This window comes from Equus przewalskii, chromosome 30, assembly GCF_037783145.1.
Source record: "Equus przewalskii isolate Varuska chromosome 30, EquPr2, whole genome shotgun sequence".
NCBI classification, from domain to species: domain Eukaryota; kingdom Metazoa; phylum Chordata; class Mammalia; order Perissodactyla; family Equidae; genus Equus; species Equus przewalskii.
Window position 1 is genome coordinate 20,812,179 of NC_091860.1, and position 23,832 is coordinate 20,836,010.

Consider the following 23,832-nt stretch of genomic DNA (forward strand, 5'->3'; position numbering starts at 1 on the left):
CATCGAGAATTCCAAAGCTGTCTGAGAAAATGAATGTGTATGGGAGTATTACTTACCCACTCAACCCCTACTCAGAAAGAGCTACCTAGTGAGTGTGATTTCAGTTTCTGGGCCCCCTCCAGCCACCTCCTGCAGCAGCAAAGAAAAGGGGGAGCTTTCCTATCCAGCAAGGTGTTAAACGTGGGCACCATCCTCAAACAGGAAGCCGAGATGTGCCCGCCCCTTCCCCCATCCCTGGCACTTCCTGCTCATTGGGCCAGATGTATGAAACATTTAGGGGACCTCATGGGTTTCCAGGGACTCAATTCAAATTCCTTCCTTCAAATCCAAACTTCAGAGAGAGGAGGAAAGAGAGAGCTCTTGAAACACCCACCTCCTGCTCTTTATGGAGGAAAGAAACCACATACATCTGAAGGTGATTAATTGTCTTTATTGGAGGAAAACAAGAAGTCATCAATCTCATTATCATTATGATAGAAATCGTGATATGTGTACATGATTGTCAAGGCAGAGAATCATTTGCTACATAGGCCCATTAACAATTTTGCAGTGCCGCAAACCTATGTGGGTTAAACTTCTTGCAGAGTTTATTACATGCATGGAATAAATGCACAGTTTCCCTTCTTTTGGACAAGCATGTTTTTATGGAAAAATTGAACCAATCACAAGCCTGGTAATAATAGACACAGGGACATTCCTGGGTTTGACGTTGGAAGCTTTTGGAAAACATGCTCACTGTTGGGGAAGCTGCAAGAAGGGCGATGACATTATCTGTAGTGACTAAAGCCAATTTAGAAATTGTTCCAAATTTTATTCTGGACAGAGTGTACCTTTTGTGTCTTCCAACCTGAATGTGGGCTTAAGATAAATGTTCTCTGAGACAAGCCGCCCCCTCTTTCAAAATAAAGAAGCTGCTGTGGTGTTGCAGCATTTCTGTCGCCATTTGGACACATCTGATGCCACCCTGAAGGCCAGTGGCCCTGGGAAGGAGCGTGGTGGGCTTCAGGGTGGAGGACGGTCATCTGAGCGGATGCTCCTCTTCCGTCTCTCTCTCTCTATCTCCCGAGAGCCTCGCTGCCAGACCTGCTCCAGTGCCCTGCTCCCCAAAGGGCAGGGCCACTAAGCGGGCCTAAGAATCTCAGTCTGTCTGGATGAAGGTTTTCCTTGGAGAAATAATTTATCTAGTGTTTGGGGCTTTCAAGTCCCTCGTGATGTGTTATCTCTATGACCAAAGGCTCAAACAGTCCTCTCATTTTCTTTTTTCCTGCCCATAAGAAAATAAAATCACCTCTAAGTAAAATAATTCGGTAAATAATCAGGAGACATAATCATTGTATGAGAAGTTCCCTGGAGACCAAAAGGTTAAAAACGGAGGTGGCGAATGCAGAAGCGGCATTAGTACAAAGGGGGAACGCAACAGTTTGTCCCTTTGGTGTAGAAAGATACAGACACCAAGAAGCCATTCCACACTTTGCTTTGTCCACAAAACCAGACCTGGCAGCCACATGCTGCGGGGTTGGCTGCCAAATGCACAGCCTTTGGGTTTGCAGAAGCGGAGTCCCCCAGAGCCACAAGCCGAGCTTCTCCTGCTGCAGGCGGCAGGGATGGCCAGGAAGAGTTAATGTGTCTTCCCATCTAGTTCGGTGCAGAGCAGGGGGCGGGCCAGGCCTTGGTCTGCATGCAGGGCCGACTTCACAGTGGGGCTGGGCTCCTGCGCCCACGCCCGGACTGCAGATGGCGCTGCACTGGGACCACAAAGAAGGTTTGGGCTGAATGGGGCGTGGGCCTCCCTATTCCTCTTTCTCCTCCCAGCCTGCTGTCCACAGGAGAGGTTTTCAAGCTAACTCATCTGCAGACTAGTTTTCTTGGCATCTTCAGGAAATAAGTGCCCTTTTGGGAATCTGCCAATTCACCTTTTCTATCTCAACATTTTCAATTTTGAAAATCAGAAGATTGGAATCCTTTTTTGCAAATGTCAGGTACACTTGCAGCCCCAACCTAAGACCAGGTGCCCCCTAAAAGAGTGGTGGGTTACGGACAGGTATATACATTTTTTTTTTTTTTTTTTTTTAGAAACAAACTGAACAGTGTTTGGTCTGGAATGTGTTTAAGGAAAAGGCAAACTCTGCAGAGTGTGAGGAGACAGAACGTGGAAGCAGTACTGTTTCAGAAGAACATGCAAAAGTTTCGTGCATTCGTTGATTCAGAGGACCTTCATTTCCCTTGCCAGAAGTGACTGTGCGACCCTGGGAAAGAGTACATCTTACTTCTGTTTATGGAAGCAGGAGGAGCTGCCCTTTGCCGGCCCTCATTTTCCTTTCATGCATCCAAAGCAAACCCAGCAGGACTCCATGGAAATCATACAGAGGAGGGAGTGTTGCCAGCAGAAGCGCAGAGGCAACAATCCCATCGCTCCTGTCTTCAGCCCGGGAGCGATGGTTCCAGGGTGGCTTCTCCTGTGTGAAGATTCAAAACTGGCCAAGGCTCTGGGTGGGCCCCTGGGCCATGGTGGCCGATGCCTCAAAATACTGACCTGTCCTCCTGGCTGCTTTTATACATACCTGCACTGGTGCCCAAAGACAGGCAGGCTGGAGCTGCTGAACCTAGTAACACTGTGTGTGTGTGTGTGGGCTATCACTAAACATTTAGCCTGGACATAGGTCAAGGTGACAATGACGGCTTGATCAACAGGACCTGCCGAGTGTGGCCAAATGTAGGAGAAGGACATGAGGACAACAGCCAGGAAAGTTACTGGACCATCAGGTGGACCTACAGGGATACCCACAGGCTCAAGGCTGACTGTGCAGAATGTAGACTCATGGTGTCACACGGGCAGGAGGGCCAAAGGAGGGCTTCTGCAAAGCTGGCATGTGGAGCCACCTGCTTGCCACTACAAGACAGCATCCTTGAAGCCTCCTTGAAGAGCGGTTTGCCCTGGGTTTCACACTGTGCTCGCTCTACCCTGCAATCCTATCCACCACGTGGGTGAAGGACGTGGCCCCGTTTGCCCGGGACATTGCCAGTTTTAGCACTAAAAGTCCTACATCCAGGGAAATCCTTCAGTCCTGGGCAAGGTGGGATCTTTGGTGACCCCACCATGACAGGTCTTTGGTTTTCACATTCCCCTGCTCAGAGGGACGTCTTCTGGCACCAGCTGGGCCTGGCTGAGGCACGCTCAGGCCATCAGTGTGGTGGCCAGTGTCCTGCTTGCTCTGCAGGTCACCTCTCCTTACTGCCCTAGATAAATGGATTCTTTTCCAAGGCCATTTGACTCTCCTCCGCCGGATAACATCATAAAGAACAAGGTAAAAATTTGCAGAAACAACTTATGTGAGCTGGAGGCCATTTTAAGATTAGAAATGCGTTTTTAAAAAAGAGAGAGATTCATCTTAAAACTGCATAGCTGAGAGAAGAGCTTTCGTGTGTGACCCCTCACGAGCAAGGAGAGCTGGGTGGGAAGTTCGCTTTAGACCAAATGCCGTCTTCTTTCTTCCGTAAGGGATGCTCTTAAATCTCTGCAGGGCGGGCATCTCCTTCACAGCAAGTCCGGCCTCTGAAGTTTATTCTTCAGTCTCAGGGGAGCAGGCTTCTTCATTTCTGACTGCTGAGGACAAGAGGCCCCGAGGGTCTCTGGTTGGCGAGGGTTTGCTGGAGAAGCTGCCAAGAAAAGTTTTCTGCAGGTTCCCTCCCAAATCTGCCCTGCAGAGAAGACAGGCCTGCAGAAGCCCTAAGCTGTCTTCTTAGAGAGCCGCCCCTCCAAGGAAGGGGAGAGAAAGGGAAGGAACAGAAGCAAAGCTTGGAGACAGCTTCTTGATCCTCTTATTAGAATTTTTAAAAATGCCTTTAAATTTCCCTTGGAGGAAACACAAAAAAATCTCTCAAAGGTTAACATAAAACTCTACTACCAACGAGCGAAAGATATAGGTCATAGAACTAAGAAGGTTATATCGAAAGGACACAGCTCTTAAAAGGAAAAAAAAAAATAAAACCCTAATGCACAATATTTACCAATATTTAAATAATCCAGTTGAAACCTCTTTTTGTCATTAATGGAAAAATACAACATAGACGGTTGCCTATACTGAGAAGAGTGGAAATGACAGGTGTCGGGGCGAGGACGAAGAAAGTCCGTTCTGTGAGAGCTTTGCAAGATTAGTACATACAGCACCAGATCCTGTTCCGTCAGCTCCCTGGAGTCAGTACAGTTTGTGAGAAATGAACACTTCAGAATTGCAGTATAAAATATGGCCATAAAAAAACTTCTGTCTTCCAGTCCTGTGCAGGAAGGCGCACCATGCAAGGTGGGATCCCTCTGGAGTGGCTGGTGGCGCTGGTGGCCCCCGGGGGCCCCCTTCCCTGGCCCTGCCCCCTGGGCCGCACCTCCAGAGCCAGTCACTTGCTTCCAGAGTGCACTGTCGTCACAGTGGTGGGCCTCGGCCTCCGCTCCGCTCCCACTCCTGAGACCCCCGACGAAGAGGAAATGAAACTGCAGAGCGTGGAGGGTGCCAGACCTGCAGAGGGGCAGTGGACACAAGGGGTTCAAAGCTTCAGAAGGAAATACTCACTCCCCCTTCCCACTGCAAGGCTTCGTGGGGGCCCCACTTTTATGCACTTGCCTCTCAATTTTCACCTGCCTATAGGAAAACACTAGCAGTGTGTTCCAAAAGGCTTTCTTCTTAGACTCAACTCTCCCCTCCTTCTTCATTATGGTAACTGCTTTGTATTTGAACACAACATGCTTTAGCCTTCATATTAGGATAGGTTCCATTTACTGAGCACTTACTATGTACTAGGCATCGGGCTAGGTGTTGAGTACATACCATCATTATGAGAACTGTTTATTTCTTACAACAGCTCTGTGAGCAGGGATTTTGAGAATGAAGCAAGCATGCAATGTCCCTTTCTGATCGTGCTTGCTGTGCTGTCTGTACTCTTGGTTAAGAAGCATTTGTGACACACGGCACACTGAAACGCAGCTGTGCCCCTATTTCTGTGTGAACTCAGCAGTCCCCTGGCCTAGAAAAACTCACAGGCTGCCCTACAATGCTCCCCAGTGGATGTGTTGGCATCGGAAGGTCCCGATGTGGGACGAATCCTCTGTTCCTTCACTCCCGGAGTGTATCCCCTGCCCCACTCCATGCACTTGTAGGCTTGGACATAAGGAAATGGATAAAATAATTCACTAAGATGGCTGTCAGAGTCATTGTGCGAATCTTCAAAGAAACGATTGATTGTGGGGTTCCCTTTGACCAGGGGGTGGAAAGGATCTACACTGACATGTACACGTGGGTCTAATACTGTGTGTGATTGGCTCAGGGAGAATTCTTGGGAAAATTTAAGGGCTGGACATTCCCGAATGAGATGGGAGGACTATTTAGAGAGGAAGGGAACTCTTTTCTAAGGGAAATAGGAAGAAATGTGATGCCCAGAGTGAGACCAAGCTGAAGGGTGCTCAATGATTAGGGAGATGAGGGCCGATGGGGACCATCAAGGCAGCTGCTGTGAAGTGGAGAGGAGTGAGTGGAATGGCCTAATACGAGATGAAGATAAATATATAGAAGGGGCGTGGGAGAGAGAAATAAGGAGAGCGTAAGTGTGCTCTTAATGATGTAATATTCCATGCAAAGATGAAGCATCATGAAATATTACTACCATTGCTTTGACTGCAAAGCCAATGCCTTGAACATAAATCAGCTCCAATGATCATCCTCCTCATCAAAAAATATCGATGAAAAGTCAGTGAGACCAGGCTGTCCTGAGTCTCTGCCATCCCTCTCTCGGCCCCTCAGAGCCACTGCACAATGAGAAGCAAATCACTGGGGAAGAAGATAGATCAGAACGTGCCTGGGCTTTCGTCCAGACAGACATGGCTGTGTGGGACTGAGTCACAGACTTCTCCTCGATAAACGGAACATTAAATTTTTGAAAAAATTAAATAATGTCCTAGGGCTGTTGGAGTATTAAATGAGATAAAGTTTTGAAAGTGCCCGAGAAACAGCAGGTACTCAGGAAACACCCCAGATTTGTCTTCAATGCCAATTGAAAAGCACTGTTTTTGCTATATACGCACAATCTTTTTGGCCGGCCAAACTGAGGCTGCTCGAAACACTTGCATTTGAACTGTCCAGGCTGCTGCCAAGATGTAGTTTCCTCATATGTCTTACCACGGCTGTGGCATTAAATGCTTGCTGAAATTTAAGAAAGGAAAAAGCAGACAAAATATTCCAGAGAATTAGCAAAGACTCAGACTGTCTTCCATTCCTTCTGTTCCCGTAAGCATTTCAAACATCTTAAAACATTCTCATGATGCTCGAGAAAAGAAATTTATGTTGCCTCTTCTTCCCAAAGTACATGAATTTATTTGACCCCTCCCCCATCAAAATTTATTTTGGAGATTAAAAAAATATTTTTCTTATGACATAATAAACATATAGAATAAATGTAAACTAATTCTGTAAGTTAAGAGAAGGGACTTTTAGAATAAAAGCATATTATAATAATATAGGACCTTAAAATATGATGTTTTAAAATAGTTTTTATTTTCTTATTATTGGTGCTTTTGTCCTAAATAATAGCGTTTCCTCTAAATAAAGTAGGTCAGTGGAATTAATTTTGTCTCTGTACAGTCTCTCATGGAAAAGCAGCCAGCTTAATCACCCACGCTGTTTGGAACACAGGGTTTAGGTTACTAGTCAACGATCACGAAACCTCAATGGTTTAAATCCATCACATTTTTACCAGAAAATATTGATGAGTTCAACTGGGACTTCCTGTTTTTTTGCCTTTCATCTCACTGCAATAAAAGTTGACTATTCAAAGTTCCAGCAAAGTGAAGGAAGACAGCAAGGATTATGTTCTTAGGAAATTGCGGGTGAGTAAGAGCGGGCACTATTGCTATTTTTGAATCACAGACAAGTGTCAAATCTCATACTTGATCCCTCTCATGCCGTGATATTCCCCTTCAAGTCTTCATTGTCACTGGTTAAAATTAGCAGAGTGATTTGGGTGAGGTTCTGAGGGTTTTCATCAAATTTGGGTGACAGTAACCTTTAGAAATCAGCAATGCTCAAACTGTAGGGCGAGCGGTTAAGTTCACTGGCAATTTAATGAACGGCAAGACTTACTCTCCATTTGCTTTTTGCGAAGTTCTTCCGGATCTGGGCGCTGACGGATTCGTGGATGTTTTTATTGAGGGCTGTGTCACCGGCGATCCTGAAACCGAGGCAAAGATGCTGTTTCAAAAGAGTTTCTTGGGGGGCTCTGGCACTGGGCCCCAAGCTGCTTTCCCAGGAAGCCTGATCCTACCCCTTTCCTGAGGTTCACTGAGAGGCTGCCTTCCCACTGCCCCTGCAGGCTGCTTACTTCACCCTACGGCTCTTGTCTGAACACACCGTCCGCCATCCCCGCATGCCAAGTCCGTGCTACATCTATACTCTGCATCCTCTCCAGGATGGATCAGCACCCTCCAGGTTGACCTCTCTGCCTGGCTCCCACTTCCTCCCTTTTTGACCCCAATTCCTGCAACATCAGAATCCACAATGACAACGCAACCTGAATTCAGTTTCCCTTATTTCTCCCTCCCTCTCCCTCCACACCAGCTTTCATCTTGCAGTGTTTCACCTCTGAGGTCTCAAATGTGTTCCCTGTCTGTTCTGACCGCCAGATCCCTATCTGGGGCCATCTTCCCAGCTTCCTCCTACCCAAGGCCCCTCCTCTCCGCTCTTGCCACAACCTCCACTCCATGCACTCGCTCACATCCCTGGGCCCACAGCTCCGTTCTGGCTCCACCCTAGCTGAACCAATCTCTGCCATGTTCTGCCGAGTTCTCACTCACAACCACGCCAGGTGCCCCTCAGCTTCTCTGTGCTCAGGGAGAGGGCTCCCAGCCTTAGTTCAGCCCTGCTTGACACATCTTCTACTCCTGCATTTCCTAGAAAGGGTCTCAGAACTGCCAGGACCATGTCCACTCTATGTTCAGCTGGGCCCTTGATATTACTAGGCATTAGTTTTTGCTTGTTCTTTAGCCTTCTGCAAACAGGGAAGAAGGTAGGTTTGCTCTTTACGTTCTGTCTTTAGAGCTTCCCTCATCCTTTTACTTTCTTCCTCTGCTTTATCGGCTCCCCCTTCTCTCTCCAGTCTTACACCTCCCTCTGCTTTACCACCTTACCCTCTTCTCTCTCTTAGCTTACAATCTCTGGTCTTACCGATCGATCAATTAGGAGCTTGCTCACAGCTCATTCTCCTACACATCCCATCTCACCCTCAACACCATCCTCCCTCTACGTTCAACCACTTGGCCTTCCCCCCAGTTTCAGAGGAAGCCGTGTTTTGCTCCCAGTCTTCTCAGAGCTTGGATCCTTCCATCTTGCCTTTCCTTTGGCACCAAACTATTAAATTCTAAGTTGGTATCTGATGCCTAAGAAATAATTTCTTGAATCTTGGAAAAGTTAAGGGGCAGATAGATGCCAGGGACACTGACCATCCTTTCTGGCTGGAAGATGTCTGGGAAGTGGAGAAACCCATTATGTCCTGGACCCAGATGGCTCTGGACCCAAAACAGCCTGGATGCCACAGACTACTACATCCAACTGTTTTGGGAAATGAAAGGAACAAGCTGAGGGCTTATTCAGACAAGAAATCATCGCTGAAAAAAAAAAATGTTCCCACCTGCCCAGGCTTTTACTTTAGAATTGAAAACATGGCTGATGGACTGGACATTAAATCTGTGCCAGGCTGGGCCTAAGTTTAGAACACAGTCTGATATTCCCAGCTAAAAGCCACCCCCCCTTAATAGACTTCTCTCATTTTTCCAGCAGGGCTGAAAATACTTAGCCAAGAAGACGCTCAGAAATGAACCGAAGTGAACCAGGTTTCCATTTCCAACAGCTGTCAATCACCCCCTGCCCCCAGACACACACCAGTGAATAGAAATAGGATATTTGAATGAGCAAATCCATCTGAAACAAGAGTAACGAGGAGGGAGGGGACGGTAGACATCTTTATTAGGCTGCTTCTCCTAGAGAGCACATGTGAGGGTTTCCTGTTGCACCGTTTTTTTTTAAAAGCTACATCCTCAGAAAAAGAGGCCAATTCCAATGCATCCGTGGCCAGCTCTATCTTGGAAACAAGTGGGCAGAAGTGGTAGGAAGTATGGAATTCCTCGGATTGAGCACTGCCGCAGGGCACAGCCACGCTCCAAACCAAACAGCCCAGCGAGGGGGTCAGGGAGACTCCCTTCTCTGTGGGTTAGGATGGGCTGAAATGTAAGGAAAATGCAAACTCTCAGTTATCTTAGGAATGTTCCGTGCTGACTTCCCACAGTCCAAGGGTGTGCTGCAGCTGGTGAAGGATCCAGCAGGGCAGACGGTGGCCCAGAGGCTCCCATTAGGAAGTCTTCTTGGGGAGGTGCAGCCAGCTTGGGCCCTGACAGCACATGATCTTCCTCAAACGGGCACCACAACGGAAATGGCTGCTGCAGCTCCTGATGAGCCAGGATGTTTACAGTGACAGCATGTGACACTCACGATGCTCAGTGCTACTAGCTCCATCGTTATTCATAAATGAAACTGGAGGCACAGAAGCTCAGAATTGGAAGGGATCATGCTTGTCATCTCTACTGTCCTAGGAATTGAAAGCCTCTGATATAGAAGACCTTCTTTATAAATCTGTATACACACACACACACATAAAGTGAGGGGCACCCATGTTCCATCCAGGTCTCCTATTCTCCCTTGCTTTCTAGTTTTCACTCTTATAGTAACACTGTAGATGGAATTTATATAAATCATGCTTTGTGAGGCCTGTCTTGCTACCTCTTCCACACACACTGATCATCCAGGTCATCCTTCCTTGCCTTTCGGTGTTTTTGTGTTTTGTACATGGTCTGCTCTGCCTCCACAACTCTGATTTTGCTTTGCCAGACACTTGCTGAAGACGGGCTTGGGGATGCCTGGGGTGTATCTCAGACTCCTGGGCTGCAGCCCAATCCCTATGGTCAACCACAGCTCAGCGGGCTGGAACCCAGAAGAGGGGAAGGGTCTCCGTGAACACTGAGGAGAAGCTACAGATGCCACCCTGGCCTGACCAACACGCGATGTCCCCCCAGGTAAGCATACTGCCGTTGCCATGGAAATGGCATCGGCTAAGTATCACCTGGGGCATGGATACCCAGGCTTGTCACTTTGGTTTCCTTGCCAATGAAACTGGAGACAGAGGTTCAGAAGAATCCGATCCAGATAATTGAACCCCGTCAAGGTGCTTCCCTGAAACCAGAAATGGATTCCTATCCCGCCGCTTGTCATTCCTACTCTTTGTCCAGCAGCCAGCGTCCTGTTGGCTCCCTACCATGCACCACCAGGAGAAAGGCAAAACCTGCAGTGTTCGCGGCTCAGGAAACACCTAGTAAGATGGGTGACAGCCCTCTATGAGGACAGCTTTGAAAGGAGCCCTCTCCAGCCTGGAGTGATCTGCTTCGAGGCTAAGGGAAGATGTCTGTGACTTCCAGAGGCCTCTCCTGGCCCCAGGTGGCCTTGATTAAGCTGGAAGAGCAGGTGCAGAATAAGAAATGATGCCCTCTGGATATCATCGATATACAGAGACCACAGCTTCCAGAATGGGGATGTTGATCAAGCTACGCTTCACTGGAATAATTACTCCACTTTCTGCTAGCTGTCAGCTGAATCTCTGTTTTCCTTCGGCCGGGCAGTTTTACATAAAAGAAACAAGCATATCATAAATACAGGCAAGTGGGGCGTTTCAGTGATGCTTGAGTCAAATGCATTGATTTTTTTCAATTTCTAATGTTTGACTTCCTGGGAATTTTGAAATTCACAGTGAAAATTATAAAGCATTGAGAAAAACCACCTTGAAGTAAGAAAGACTTTCTCTGTGCAGCTCACATGCTATGTCTTAATGTGACCCAAGCTGATGACTCTGAAATCCTTGTCTCTGGCTGAACCTCTCCCCTGAGCTCCAGACTCATTCAGCAAAGCGCCCACCACAGATCTCTATCTAGATGACCCTGAACCTCCTCATCCCTTTCACTCAAGCCTGCTTGTTCTCCCGGCACAGTCATCCTCCCAGCCGCTTGAAATGGAAACTTGGGAATAACCTTGGACCCCTCTTTGCCTCCGCCACCCACCAGTGCTGAGGCTTCCCAGGCCCTGGACTATCTCCACGGTCTCCTCCATCCTCTCCAGCCCTGTCATTCCTTCTCTGGGCCAGCCTCCTCCCCATCTCCGGTCTGCACCTTTCTGCCATCCTCCGGCGCCCCTTATTCAAAGGACTTATCCTCTATCCTGCAGCCAGGCGAGCTTTCTACAACGCAAATCTGATCACCCTGCTTCAAACCTGTCAGGGGCCCCCACTGCCCAAATGGAAAAGACCAAATTCCTTGGTACAATAATAAAATAACAGTAACTCCTAGAGATTGGAGATTTATTAGCACTCCTCTTCTTCGTATGTATTATCTCATTCCATCCCTAGAAAAGCCTGACAGAAGATGTACTGCTGTTATTTGTCATCCCAGTTCTACAGCGGGGCCCCAAAGGGCCGAGGAGCTTGCCCACACGGTAATAAATGCTGAAGCCAGGACTTGAACTCAAGAGGCTGCACCAGAGCTCACACCAGAATCCCGCTGCTTCTGCCTTCCTTTCTAGTCTCCCTCGCACCCGGCTCCTTTGCCCGGTCTTATTCCAGGAATACCGCATACTGGGGCACCGAGGATGGATGTGTGGTTTAGCCCCCACGTGTGGCCCAGGTGGCTCGCTCGGTCCGGAATCCTCTCCTCATCCTGGATGGCCTGGCGAAAGCCGTCTCATAGGGCGAGGCTTGGCACCTCTGTGAAGTCCTTCTTCCTTCTCCTGAGCCCACCCTGCCCGCTCTTCCAGGCCCCTGAGTCAAACCCACCTCACCCGTCTTTGGTTTCTCAAAAATATCTGGTGAGGGAGAGCCTAGGTTTTAACTGGCCTCCTTCCGGCCTCCTACAGAGCGAGGCTGGATGAGGGAACAGGAACCAGACAGCAAACCACCTCCCTTCTTTTGAGCTCATCTTCCTCCTCTACAAGATAATCCCAAAAGTCTCATACAAACTAGATAAATAAGTCCTGGGGATGTGATGCACGGCCTGATGACTACGGTTAACCCTGCTGAATGGCGTATTTGAAAGTTGCCAAGAGAGCAGATCCTGAAAGTTCTCATCACAAGGAAACACATCATTTTTTTGTAACTCTATAAAGGTGATGGGTGTTAACTAAACATCACGGTAATCATGTCACAATATATACCAATGTTAAGTCATTCTGCTGTACACCTTAATTTATACAGTGTTGGACATCAATTATATCAAAATACATAAATAAATATACCAATATATTTTTATATATTTATATGTTCTATTATATTTATATTACTATGTATTATATAAAATAAAAAATATATAAAACAAAAAATAGTCTTGTACAGCTTTAAAGGTCTACTGTTTATACAGTAAGAAAACCTTTATTATCATCATTGTCACATATTTTGACCTACGGTCCAAAATGACTTATTAAAAAATATCAAGGGGCCGGCCCAGTGGCGCAGCGGTTAAGTTCGCACGTTCCACTTCGGCAGCCCAGGTTTCACCAGTTCAGATCCCGGGTGTGGACATGGTACCGCTTGGCACGCCATGCTGTGGTAGGCGTCCCACGTACAAAGTAGAGGAAGATGGGCACGGATGTTAGCTCAGGGCTAGTCTTCCTCAGCAAAAAGAGGAAGATTCGTGGCAGATGTTAGCTCAGGGCTAATCTTCCTCAAAAAAAAAATTATATATATATATATATCAAGATGATATACAATCAAAACTGCCTCCTTATTCAGAAATTTCTTTCTTTGCCCTCTACCCCATACCTTCTTTCCCTTTTCCTTCTCGTTCCACGTGGAAGCAAAGAGCATTCATTTTGCAACCCGCCAGTTCGTGTCATCTTAGCTAAGTTACTTTATCTTTCTAAAGCTATTTCCTTATCTCTGAAATAGAGACAAAACCTACCTTACAGGGTATTCTAAAGAAAATAAATGAGATGCTATTTTAAAGCGATTAGCACAGTGCCTACAACACAAGAAGTGTCAATAAATGACATTATGTGACCATAAATGAAAATGCTATCATGACACCACCTGTGAGCAGGTCCCCAGCCTGTGAGACTGTAGGAAATGCCACAGGAGATGGTGGAACACACAAGGGGCTGGTTTTCTAGAGTGCTTCGCAGGGGGAACTTCTCCTGAAGTCAAGGTCTGTTTATTTCCATTATATTGGATATTTGACTACTCCTGGCCTTTGTTTCAGAATGCATGCTCATGTGCTTTAATAATTACAGCCTAACGAAGCAGTTACTAGGTACCAGATATTGTGCTAAACCCTTCACATGCATTATTTCAATTATTTCTTACATCAACCCTCTTAACCAGATATGGTTATTCTCTTTTTTTTCTGTGAGGAAAATTGGTGCTGAGCTAACTAACATCTGTGCCAATCTTCCTCTATTTTATGTGGGATGCCGCCATAGCACGGCTTGATGAGTGGTGCTAGGTCCGTGCCCGTGATCTGAACCAGCGAACGCCGGAGTGTGCGAACTTAAGCAATATGCCACCGGGCCGGCCCCAACATTTTAAAGATGAGAAAATTGAGGCTCAAAGAAATTAAGTACAAAGCCAAAGTCACAGCTAGTTGACAGTGAAGCTGGGGTCAAACCTAGGAAGGTGGCCTGCCAGTCACTGCTGACAATGCCGTCTGGAATGCCATAAACCTGCAGTTAATCCCTCTGGAGTTGAAGAAACCTACCTTGAAAAGCATCTTAAAAGGAAAAGAATATATAACCTCAATTCACTCATGAGTGGATAATAAATTCAAGGAATAAAACTCCAATCTTAATGCCTCCTTGGGGAATTACCTTCAATAAAAATGATCCTAAAATACTTCACGGGAAGTGCAAAAGCTACAGCTATCTTTTGCACACTTAACTTGTCGTTACTGCCTTCAGAAGATTGTCCTGAGGGAACAGCAGAGTTCGAATGTTGGCTCGGGGAAAGGATTATACTTCCCGGGCCTGGATGAGATTATTAATCATTGCCTGCGGCTTTACGGTGACAACAGCCAGCACCAAGTTTTCTCTGGGAAGGCGTTAGAGGACACGGCGTTCTAGAGCGGTCTTTCTTACCATGGGTGCCGAGCTGCTTGCTCACATGTGTATCTTTTATTGGGATCTTTCTCCATCAGATTCCGAATGAAGTCTTTTGCTGTTCAAAAAGAAAGTAGGAGGGAAGGAGTCAGTCTGTGGCCTGAGATGGGAGGATATGATACCACCAGGTCTTTGAGAGTGTCATGGGCAGCATGAAAATTACAAAGCCAGCCCTCCATGGACCCTACAGTACCTTGGACACAAAAGGCAGGCGGTACTAGCATTAAGGGAAAAGGGAAGCCAAGGCTTGGGAGCCTGAGTGGTGACCTGTGAATGGCAGCCAAGCCAGGCCTGGGACCCTCCCTTTCTAGCTCGAAGTCCGTTTCCTCTGGGAGGTGGCGACACCTTGGTTCAGAGAAGAGATGAAACATCTTTGTTGTCATGTGCCTCTCATTCTGCTCACCGCTGCCCTTGGGAGCTGTTGTGTTGATGCCCTCTCCATGTTTTAGACATCACTCACTGAACAAAATACCCCGGTTACCTACTAAGCCAGCCAGGTCCTGGGCTAGGCGCTGTGGATACGCAGCCCTCAAGAAGCCCCACCTACAGCCCCCTTTGCCATTTACGATGAGCAGGAGTTGCAAGGCAATAAGATGTGCCCTGATGGGGAAGTGGAGAGCGCTTGGAGGCCCTGGACAGGGTATGACCCACAAGCAGGACACGAAGAACATGAGGGACTGGGTCACAGAACCAAAAGATGGCACCCGTGTGCAGGCTGGAAATCTGTAGCATCGTAGGGCCTGGGAACTCACCACTTACAGGACTGGGCCTCTGGGGAAGGCAGTGCCCTTCCTAGCTCAGAAGTTAAATACTCCCCATGCAGCAATTTCCTGTTTGCCTTGGAGAACTGTACTCGGTCCCACATTTTAGAATATTGAGGAAGAAAGCAAGGTGTTTCCAGTTAGGAGGAATTAACACAAATAATAAAATGCGTTATTTGAACAGCTCATCAGTGAGCACAGAGCTCTGTTCCACTCATTATTTCATTTGGTCCTTATACTACCCTCGTGGAAGGGAAGAGTATTACTATCATCCTTATCTCGTCAGTGAGGAAACTGAGGCTCCAGAGATGACGTCAGTTTATGTGGGTCTTGCTTTTGATCTTTATCCCTGAGGAGGAAATGGTGAGCTTCCCTGGGCTGTGGATGTGGGCTCTGCAGTGAGGGCTTGGGTTCAAATCCCAGTTCTGCCACTGACCAGCTGTATGACTTCAGTCAAATTATTTCACTTCTGGGGTCTCAGTTTCCTCATCTGTAAAATGGGAATGGTAGTAATACCCATCTGATACAGGTTGTCCTGAGGACCGAATGAGTTAGCACATGTGCTCAGCACACAGTAAGCGCTCAATAAATGTTAGCCAACATTGTTTCAGATCAGGGCGCAGTTAGGAGTGGTGGAGGAGTGAGTCCCCATCCCGCAGCCTGGCTTGGGCCAGATGTCCACAAGCCCATCCTCCCCTTTGCAAGTCAAGCCAGGTGTGTGGCTCAGGAAGCTTCCTCGGGAGCCTCAGGACTGTTCTGAGCCCCCGGGGCCCATCAGAGTCAGGTGGTCTGCGTGTAAAGTCCCAGGAGCGGCCCAGGGGGAGCCAAGAGACCTACCAGAGTCGGAGATGTCATCCCAGTATGGGGAGTCGAACTCATATTCTGCCTTGAGGATCTGTTCAAAGAGCTTGGAGTCATTTTCATCATAAAAAGGAGGGTAGCCACAGAGCCTGGAAGACAAGATGGGTAAGGGTCTGAAATGGTGCGCATCCAGAGTGGTGGTCTGACACTTGGCCTGGAAGGAAGAGCCACTCCCCTTGAGTTGAGAAACTCTGCACTGTGTCCTGCAAACAATCGCAGCGAAGAACTCACACGTTCTAGGGACACAGAAGTACATTTGTGATTTAATAAACAGGAAAAAGGGGGAACGGCCCGGTGGCGCAGTGGTTAAGTTCGCGTGCTCCGCTTACGTGGCCTAGGATTCACCAGTTCAGATGCTGGGCATGGACCTACCCACTGCTTATCAAGCCATGCTGTGGCAGGCGTCCCACATATAAAGTAGAGAGAGATGGGCATGGATATTAGCTCAGGGTCAGTCTTCCTCAGCAAAAAGAGGAGGATTGGCAGCAGACGTTAGCTCAGGGCTAATCTTCCTCAAAAAAAAAATAAGTAAAAAAATAAAATAAATAGCTAAAAGGTTAATTCAGGAGATGATCAAAGGTAAATATATGTATGTAAGTCCACCTTTTTGCACATTATTCACCACAGAGTCCCGTACACCCTACAAACCTACCAGACAGCCTTCTGTGTATAAATGTTGTTAATCGGACTGTCTGTGATATTGTCCCTAACAGATAATGGGCTGGTGGAAAAAACAAAATACATATTTATATACATTTTAGGGCTCTTCCAGGTTCGTTTTACTTAATAAGTGATAGGAGGAAGAAAGGAAATTTTATAAGCTTGAGTATCAAGTTGTCACAAGTCACCCTAAACTGCACGTTATCATATCACCCTACCCTGTCCAAATCAGGTGTTTGGAAGGTTATAGTTTTGCCCATAAATATGCAATAAGCACAAGCAGAATTTGACAGAAATGTCAATACTACAACATTGTAATATATCATTCCTTTTCCACTGAACCATTTCAAAGTTGATTTTTAAAGATCCTATTAGGATGTTGGTGCAAATAACGTGTAGTTCTGGAGGTACAGTCAGTCATTTAACAAACACAGTAAGAGTATAAATTTTTATTAAATACCGCAAATACAATTTGTTCCATAAAATCATGGATTCTCCCTCCAGTTCCAATGTGACCTTCATCATTAGTAGGCCATTGATGCATTTTCTGGACCCAAATGTCCTCATCTGAACTTGAGGAGACCAGACCAGAAAATTCCCAATATTCTTTCTGGCTTTAAGATGCTGTGGCTCTGTGACTCCCTCTCCCGATTTGTTTGGCTGGCTATGAGACCCAGGGAAAGATTTAGTACATGTATGAGGCCCACGTGGGGCCGGGGCAGGCCCTGGTGGGGTCTGGACAGCTGGGAATCGGTGGGATTGAGGCCACAACTGTAAGTGACCAACACAGCAGAAGGCAGGGCTGGATTCTAGAAGGCCAGGCGCAAAAGTGGATGGCACCGAACTTGCTTCTGGGCCCGCGACAACCAGAGGGTGGCAGCTACAGCCAGAGCCTGCCCTGAAAGGAGCCCTGAATCTTCCCACATAGCCAAACTTTGTTCAAAACACAGCCACAGGCTGGAGACCACTTTAATGAGAACAAATTAGCAGGAATCAGGCCCGTGAGGGGTTAGGCTGTCGGCAAATATGAAATTTAATGAAAGTTCGAAACAGTTTTGGTACAGCCATTTTTCAGCCGCTCCTGCTGTGACACGTGATATGACAGCCACGCTGTAGAAGGGAAAGGCTGATGACATCTTTAAAGGCTGGGAGACATTCTGTGGACTGATAAGATTCAAAGTCATCTATCCCCACAAGGTTGATTTAGGGGCTAAGTGCCTGGAAAACTTCATTTTTAAAGATTTGCTGCTGTGGGGGAAATGAATGAGAGCCAGTGCTTCTGAAACCACTAAGTACATATTTCACTGCCCAAGGCAGCCCCAGAGCCAGGAGATGGATATGTAAATGTTTCCCATAATGAGGATTTGGGCTAAATGAAATGTGCATATTAGAATAAGCAGACAGAGCAAAACGTTAGTTTGTTTTGGAAAATAACTAAATTTTAAATACGTAAGGGTTTTGTTTATTAACAGCTGAGTGTTTTACTTTGCAGTTTGGCTTTCTTTACAAGGAAAAAAAATCTTTAAGAAAATTCCAAGAAAGATTTATCCTTCTTGTGCCAATTTTCTTAGTGTATATCCCAATTTCTTCTGGTTTTAACCCTTTTGGGGGGAGTATAGAATACTATGTTTATGTGGCTGTACTGAGGACAGAAGACAAGGCATCGGAGACCTAGCAAGTGAAAATTAAGAAAAGATTTTAAAATAAGTGTTATAAAAGAACAGAAGGGCAAAGAGAAGTTGTAAAATTTTCCCCAGATCTAGAGATTTCACAGAGAGCTCCTGGCCAGGCAATTTCATTGGTAGGTGTGTGTGGAGAGTTCCACTGGGAGAAATAACAACTTTGGGCTGTTTATCTCCATATACAGAACACTGACTTCTGTAGTCCTGGACCCGCCCATTTGCAGGTGTAAACTCTGCCTTCTTATTTTACACGTCAAACCGTTTAAATAATCTATGAATTATCTCACCACGGGTACTCAAAGACAATAACGTCATTCCCAATTGTTCCAGGCCTAAAAGTTTCTGGTTCAGAATAACATCTCAACTTGCCAACCCAATGACCTATGGTCACAGCCAACAGGCCTTCAGAGGGCTCTTCAACGGCCTCCATCCATCCTCAGGACGGCGGTCCAGGAGACTGCTTACACCTTCCAGCCTTTCCTGTTGCTATTTAGTTTGCTATCTCATCTATCTGTGGCACACTTAAATGCAAACAGACCACTAGGTTTGCGTTAGCCTTGCCTGAGCACTTATTTTGGGTCAAGAACTCCACTAAGAGCTTTGCCATATTGCCTCACTCAAACCTCACTGCCCAGGAGGTGGTGACCTGACACCTTCCTTTTGCCCTTTAGAGCCACTCTCTGCCCTGCTCTGTCCCTGCGGGGCTGCCCTGTACGGACAGCCAGATGAAGGTTGAACTCTCCAACATCCGGTAGGGGTTGACCAAGGAGGACCCCCGGGGAGATAGCAAAGGAAGGAGGAAATCAGGGACAGGGCATGTGTCGCCCTGGCCCCCTCTCAGCCAGTGCTCAGGCTGGGTATACCCTTGACTGTGGGCCACTGCTCCTCTCCAGGGGTGGACTCTACCAGACTCTCCCCCTAGGGTCTGGTAACCACACCCCACCTCCCCTCATTACCTTGAATCAGCTGCTTAAAGCTCAACGTCACGGTGCCGTTCCTCGTGCTTCTCTCACACCACACCTCTGTATACAGCCCCTTGTATAATCCTCATCTGAAAGCCAAACTGATTTCAATTCTTTTGGATAAATACCCAAAAGATTGCTGAATCATATGGTAGCTCTATTTTTCATTTTTTGAGGGACCTCCATACTGTTATCCACGATGGCTACGCCATTCTGCATTCCCACTCACCGTGTGTGAGGGTCCCAATTTCTCCACATCCTCACCAACACTTGCTGTCTTTTGTTTTTTTCATTTCTCCACAGAAGACACATACACGGCCAACAGGTATATGAAAAGATGCTCAACATCACTAATCATCAGGGAAATGCAAATCAAAACCACAATGAGCTATGACCTCGCACCTGTCAGGATGGCTATCATGAGGCAGTGACTTTTAAAACATGTATCCACACGGATCTTATAGTATTTCACGGTCATCATAAGATGACCAATTGATAAGATGAGCAATTTCATTCAGGTTAACCAGCCAACTTACACATATTTACTTAGTGCCTTATGTATAGCTAGCATTCATTTACTCATCAAACGTTTATTTTGCACCTACTATATACCAGGCTCTGAGTTTGACAGTGGAGATACGAGGATAAATAAGAACCAGTTCCTGCCTTCAAGAGCTCAGTCCAGTGGGAGAGAGACACATAAACAGATAATAATGACACAGGTGGTAACAATAAGAGACATACACAGGGGCCATTACGAGCATATAGAACTTGGACATTGAACCCAAATAGTTTTAGGGGGGAGTAGAAGGAGCAGATGCCAATGCTTTGTCTCAAAGGATGACCAGCAGATGGGTAGGAGAAACAGAGGCAGCACGGTTGAGAAGGGCTAACCTGGAATAAGGCCTGGAGGCATTAAAGGGCACAGCTGATTCAAGAATGTCACAGCAGTTGCTGCTGCTACAGTGTAACATATGAGTCAGTGCTACAGTGCAACATACATGTCAGTGCTACAGTGTAACATACATGTCAGTGCTACAGTGTGACATACATGTCAGTGAGTTGTACTAGATGAGGCCGGTGAAATGGATGGCAGTGGGACCACGGAGGGCCATGTTCTCACACTAAGGTAGGTGGTCTCTCCAGAAGGTAACAGCAAGCCCCTGAAAGGTGTAGACAGAGAAGCCATCTGGGCAACTGGCTTTGCGGCTGAGGAGGGGGAAATTGAGGCAGGAAGACAAGTGAGCCGCTGAACTCAGGCAAAGGAAGGACAGGCGGGGGCAGGTGGTGGTCGGTGGATTAGGCAAACAGAATGATTCCGAAAGGAGTTTAGAGAGAGCCCCGGGAGGATCTGGTGTCTATCAGTGTGGTGAGTGAAGGCCAGGAGGACAGCCAGGTTTCCAGCGAGCTCAAGTGGAGCTGCCGTCAACTGTGGTGAAGAATACTGGAGGACGTGTCACCACAGCACCTGGCAACTCCAACTTATTCTTTCAATGGAAACTGCCTCGCTCGGGGAAGCAGCTCTGGGCAGTTCCTTGTGTGTGTGTGGAGGGGGGACCTGGTCCACCAGGGTGACCCTTGAGGCAGCCTGACATCAGTGGGAATCAGCTCTCGTAATCACATTTGTTTGGACGGAAGACTAAGAGATCCTGGGAAGAGAGGCAAGCTGATGGTGCAGGGTGTGGAGAGAGAAGCAGGGATGCCAGGAGGGAAGCACCAGCTGAGGGGTGAGGCTGTAAGAGGAGCCAGTGCCCGGGGCTGTATCAGCATAAAGGGCTTCCATTCAGTCCACATGAAGCCATACAACAAATCCCTTTTCCTTAAGGTAACTGGAGAGAATCTATTCCTTGCAACTACAAGTGCCAACATCCCACAGAGGATAAGATGGAGCAATTTCATTCAGGCTGTGATGAGCTGGACCAGGTGGGTGTGAGGGATCCGGGTTAAGGTAGCCAGCAGGCAGCAGGGGATAGGAGTCTGAAACCAGGGACTTGGTCTGGCCTGGAGACGCTGAGTTAGAGGCATCAGCATTTGCATGAAAGCCGAGAGAGTGGATACAATCACTCAGTGAGAATCTGTAGACACAGGAGTTGCAGACAGACCTAATCTGGTCCACAGATGTGTTCTGTTTGGCCAGCAGTGATTGAAAACAACTGTGACTTTGAATGCCTATAGACAGGTGTTGTTCTAGCCAGTTTGCCACAGTCCCCACTACTCCCTATTACTCACACCCACTGGTCACACATTTACATCATCTACCACCTGATCCTCCATACCCTAAATTGGTGACTTTGAGTCAAGGGCCAAGGATGGAGGTCTGGAGAAGGCAACATTTAAGGGGAGGAGGGGCCAAAGCACAGTGTTAGGCCCTGCTGGCTACACAGCTGCAGAAGAAGTGAGCCCTGCTGGCCCCACTGCACAGTCTAGATGCCCAAGGCAGTGTGTGTGTGTGTGTGTGTGTGTGTGTAATTTCCTCCTTGGGAAATGCTCCAGGGATTCAGGAGAGAATGAGAAGTTTGACTGGGGTGATCAGGGAAGGCTCCTGGGAGGAGGTGTGACCTGTGCTGTCTGCATCTGATGCCAGGTTGCTGTCCATCAGTCATCTGGGAAGCTGGTAAAAACTTAACTTGTCCCACATCAGCCCCAAACCAAGTGCATTTGACTCTCTAAGGGCATGGCCCAAGCATCTTTACTTTTGTTCTTCTGTAAGAAGAAGAAAAAATTATATAGGTAATTCATGCTCATAGTTAAAAAGTTCAAATACAGAAGGGTAGAAAGGGAAAGTTCCCTCCCAGATCCTCCTTCCCACTCCTGCTGTTCATTTCCTGCGAATGCTTTTCAGAAATTTTCTTGGCATATTCAAGCACGTACGTATAGGTATGGGACACCAGAATGCAGATTACCTGGAAGTGTAGCCTCGACTGGACGGCTGTGTAGGAGGACAGCTAGTTTGTCTCTGCGTGTGCCAGCAAGCCCCCAGCATGAATAAAAACGACCCCTCTTCAGGGGGAATAGGACTGATGTTTCCCTCCTAGGTTTCCATCAAACATTAGCTGGCTGCTGTTTCCTGCTTCCTGACCCAGAAGCAATCACAGGCCTGATGCAGCTGCTCCAGGCTCTCCTGTGCCACATCTGCGCTTCCTGGGCACCGGCTCCTCAGGTCCCCACGGGGGACAGAGGACAAAATACCGCCTGTCAAGCAGTCCTCTGGCTGTCCCCAAATGCTGACTGGGCATTTGCTGTGTCCTAGGCCTGGGGATACAGTGTGGAAGGAGGCCATCAGGGTCCTAGTCTCACAGCATTTGCATTCTATCTGGCCGGGGGTGGGGGGCGGAGGGGGAGACTCTCAAGACGAAACTTCAAAATAAACAAAAAATATAATAAACAGGAAATGTAAAAATAAACAGGAAATACAAAAAATAGACAGAAAAAGTAACAGTCATGGGAAGCCACAGCATTTCATCCTCAATGAGAATATTCCTCTCCACGGTGGTCCCTGTGTCTGGAACGCTCTTCTCCAAGTTGTGGCTCCTCATTTTTCCAAAGCTCCACGTGCGTGGCCCTTGTACCATGATGCCTTTCCTGACCCCCACCCTGGCCAGGGCAGGCACCAACCCCACGCTCCCCCGCCCCCTAGGCACTGCCATCATGGCGTATGTGTCGGTTGCCATCTGTGTCCCATCATCTCCTCTGTTAGACCTGAGCTCCCTGAGGGCAGTGACAGGGTCTCATTCACCTTTGCAATCCCAGCACGCAGCCCAGGACGTGCTCAGCGAAAGTCTGCCAGATGAAGGAGCTGTCAATGCTTCAGCGCTTCAAGGATTGCCACCCTCACCCCACTCACCCGCTCTCAGGACACTTCCCCTTCTTCATGCGCCACCCAATCCCACCTCTTTCTTGGGTCCTCTCAAGAAATTTAAAAAGGATTGCTTCATGGTTCCTACATTTATCTTCCCATCCTGATTGTGAGTTCCTGGAGGAGGAGGACTATGGCATACATTGTATTTGTCGTGAGCAGTCAACAGTATTCCATAAATATTTGTTGATTGACTATTCTTTGAGAAATGGGAAATATTTATTTGAAACATTTATGCTTGTGTGCATGTGCACATGTATGCGAAACAGCACATACTGAAGCTGACTTAAGAAGTAGGGTGAACACTCTAAAATGAGTGTTTACTCTGGAAAAAAATAATTCAACTGAACTTTGTCCTGTGGTACTATTTTTCAGTTATTTTGGCAGGGGAGCCTCCTGATGGCCAACAGTATCCACAATAAGGGACAGCCTTCAAAGCAGATTCGAACAAGCACAGCAAACCCTCAACGAATATTCCCGCCTACTCTGGATTCCCTCCAACCAGCAAACGGCCACGTGATGACACAACTCACAGGTGGTACCCGCTGTTCCCAGCCTGAATCCTCCATCCAGAAGCTGAAGAGTATGTTTGAAGAAAGACTTTGCATGGTAAGTGGATTTGCACAGAATTGGAGAATTTTATTCGGCGGTCCAGAAGGCATCACCTGGTCCAATCCCTCATTTAGGAGACTGGGAAAGTGAGTCCCTGAGAGATGAAGAGATCTTCTCAGGGCCACAGCCAGTGGCAGACCTGCCCCTCTACCTGCCCAGTGCTCTGGTATAGAAAAACAAAAGCCACTTCAACCCAGTTCTACAGATATTTATGGAGCAGCA

At 47.3% G+C, this 23,832-nt stretch overlaps 1 protein-coding gene across 5 annotated transcripts in view; it reads right to left on the minus strand.

The window, feature by feature from the left end:
* Positions 1-410: 410 nt before the first annotated feature.
* CAMK1D (calcium/calmodulin dependent protein kinase ID) overlaps positions 411-23,832 on the minus strand; it is a 390,312-nt gene continuing 366,890 nt past the window's right edge. For all 5 annotated transcript variants that reach the window (XM_070601240.1, XM_070601238.1, XM_070601237.1 and 2 more), the window contains exons 7-11: positions 15,815-15,927; positions 14,196-14,274; positions 7,125-7,212; positions 6,071-6,188; positions 411-4,511 (exon numbers count right to left, since the gene is read on the minus strand). In XM_070601240.1, the coding sequence (XP_070457341.1) occupies positions 4,393-4,511; positions 6,071-6,188; positions 7,125-7,212; positions 14,196-14,274; positions 15,815-15,927 (517 nt within the window). In that variant the 3' untranslated portion in view covers positions 411-4,392. The remainder of the gene's footprint in view (positions 4,512-6,070; positions 6,189-7,124; positions 7,213-14,195; positions 14,275-15,814; positions 15,928-23,832) is intronic.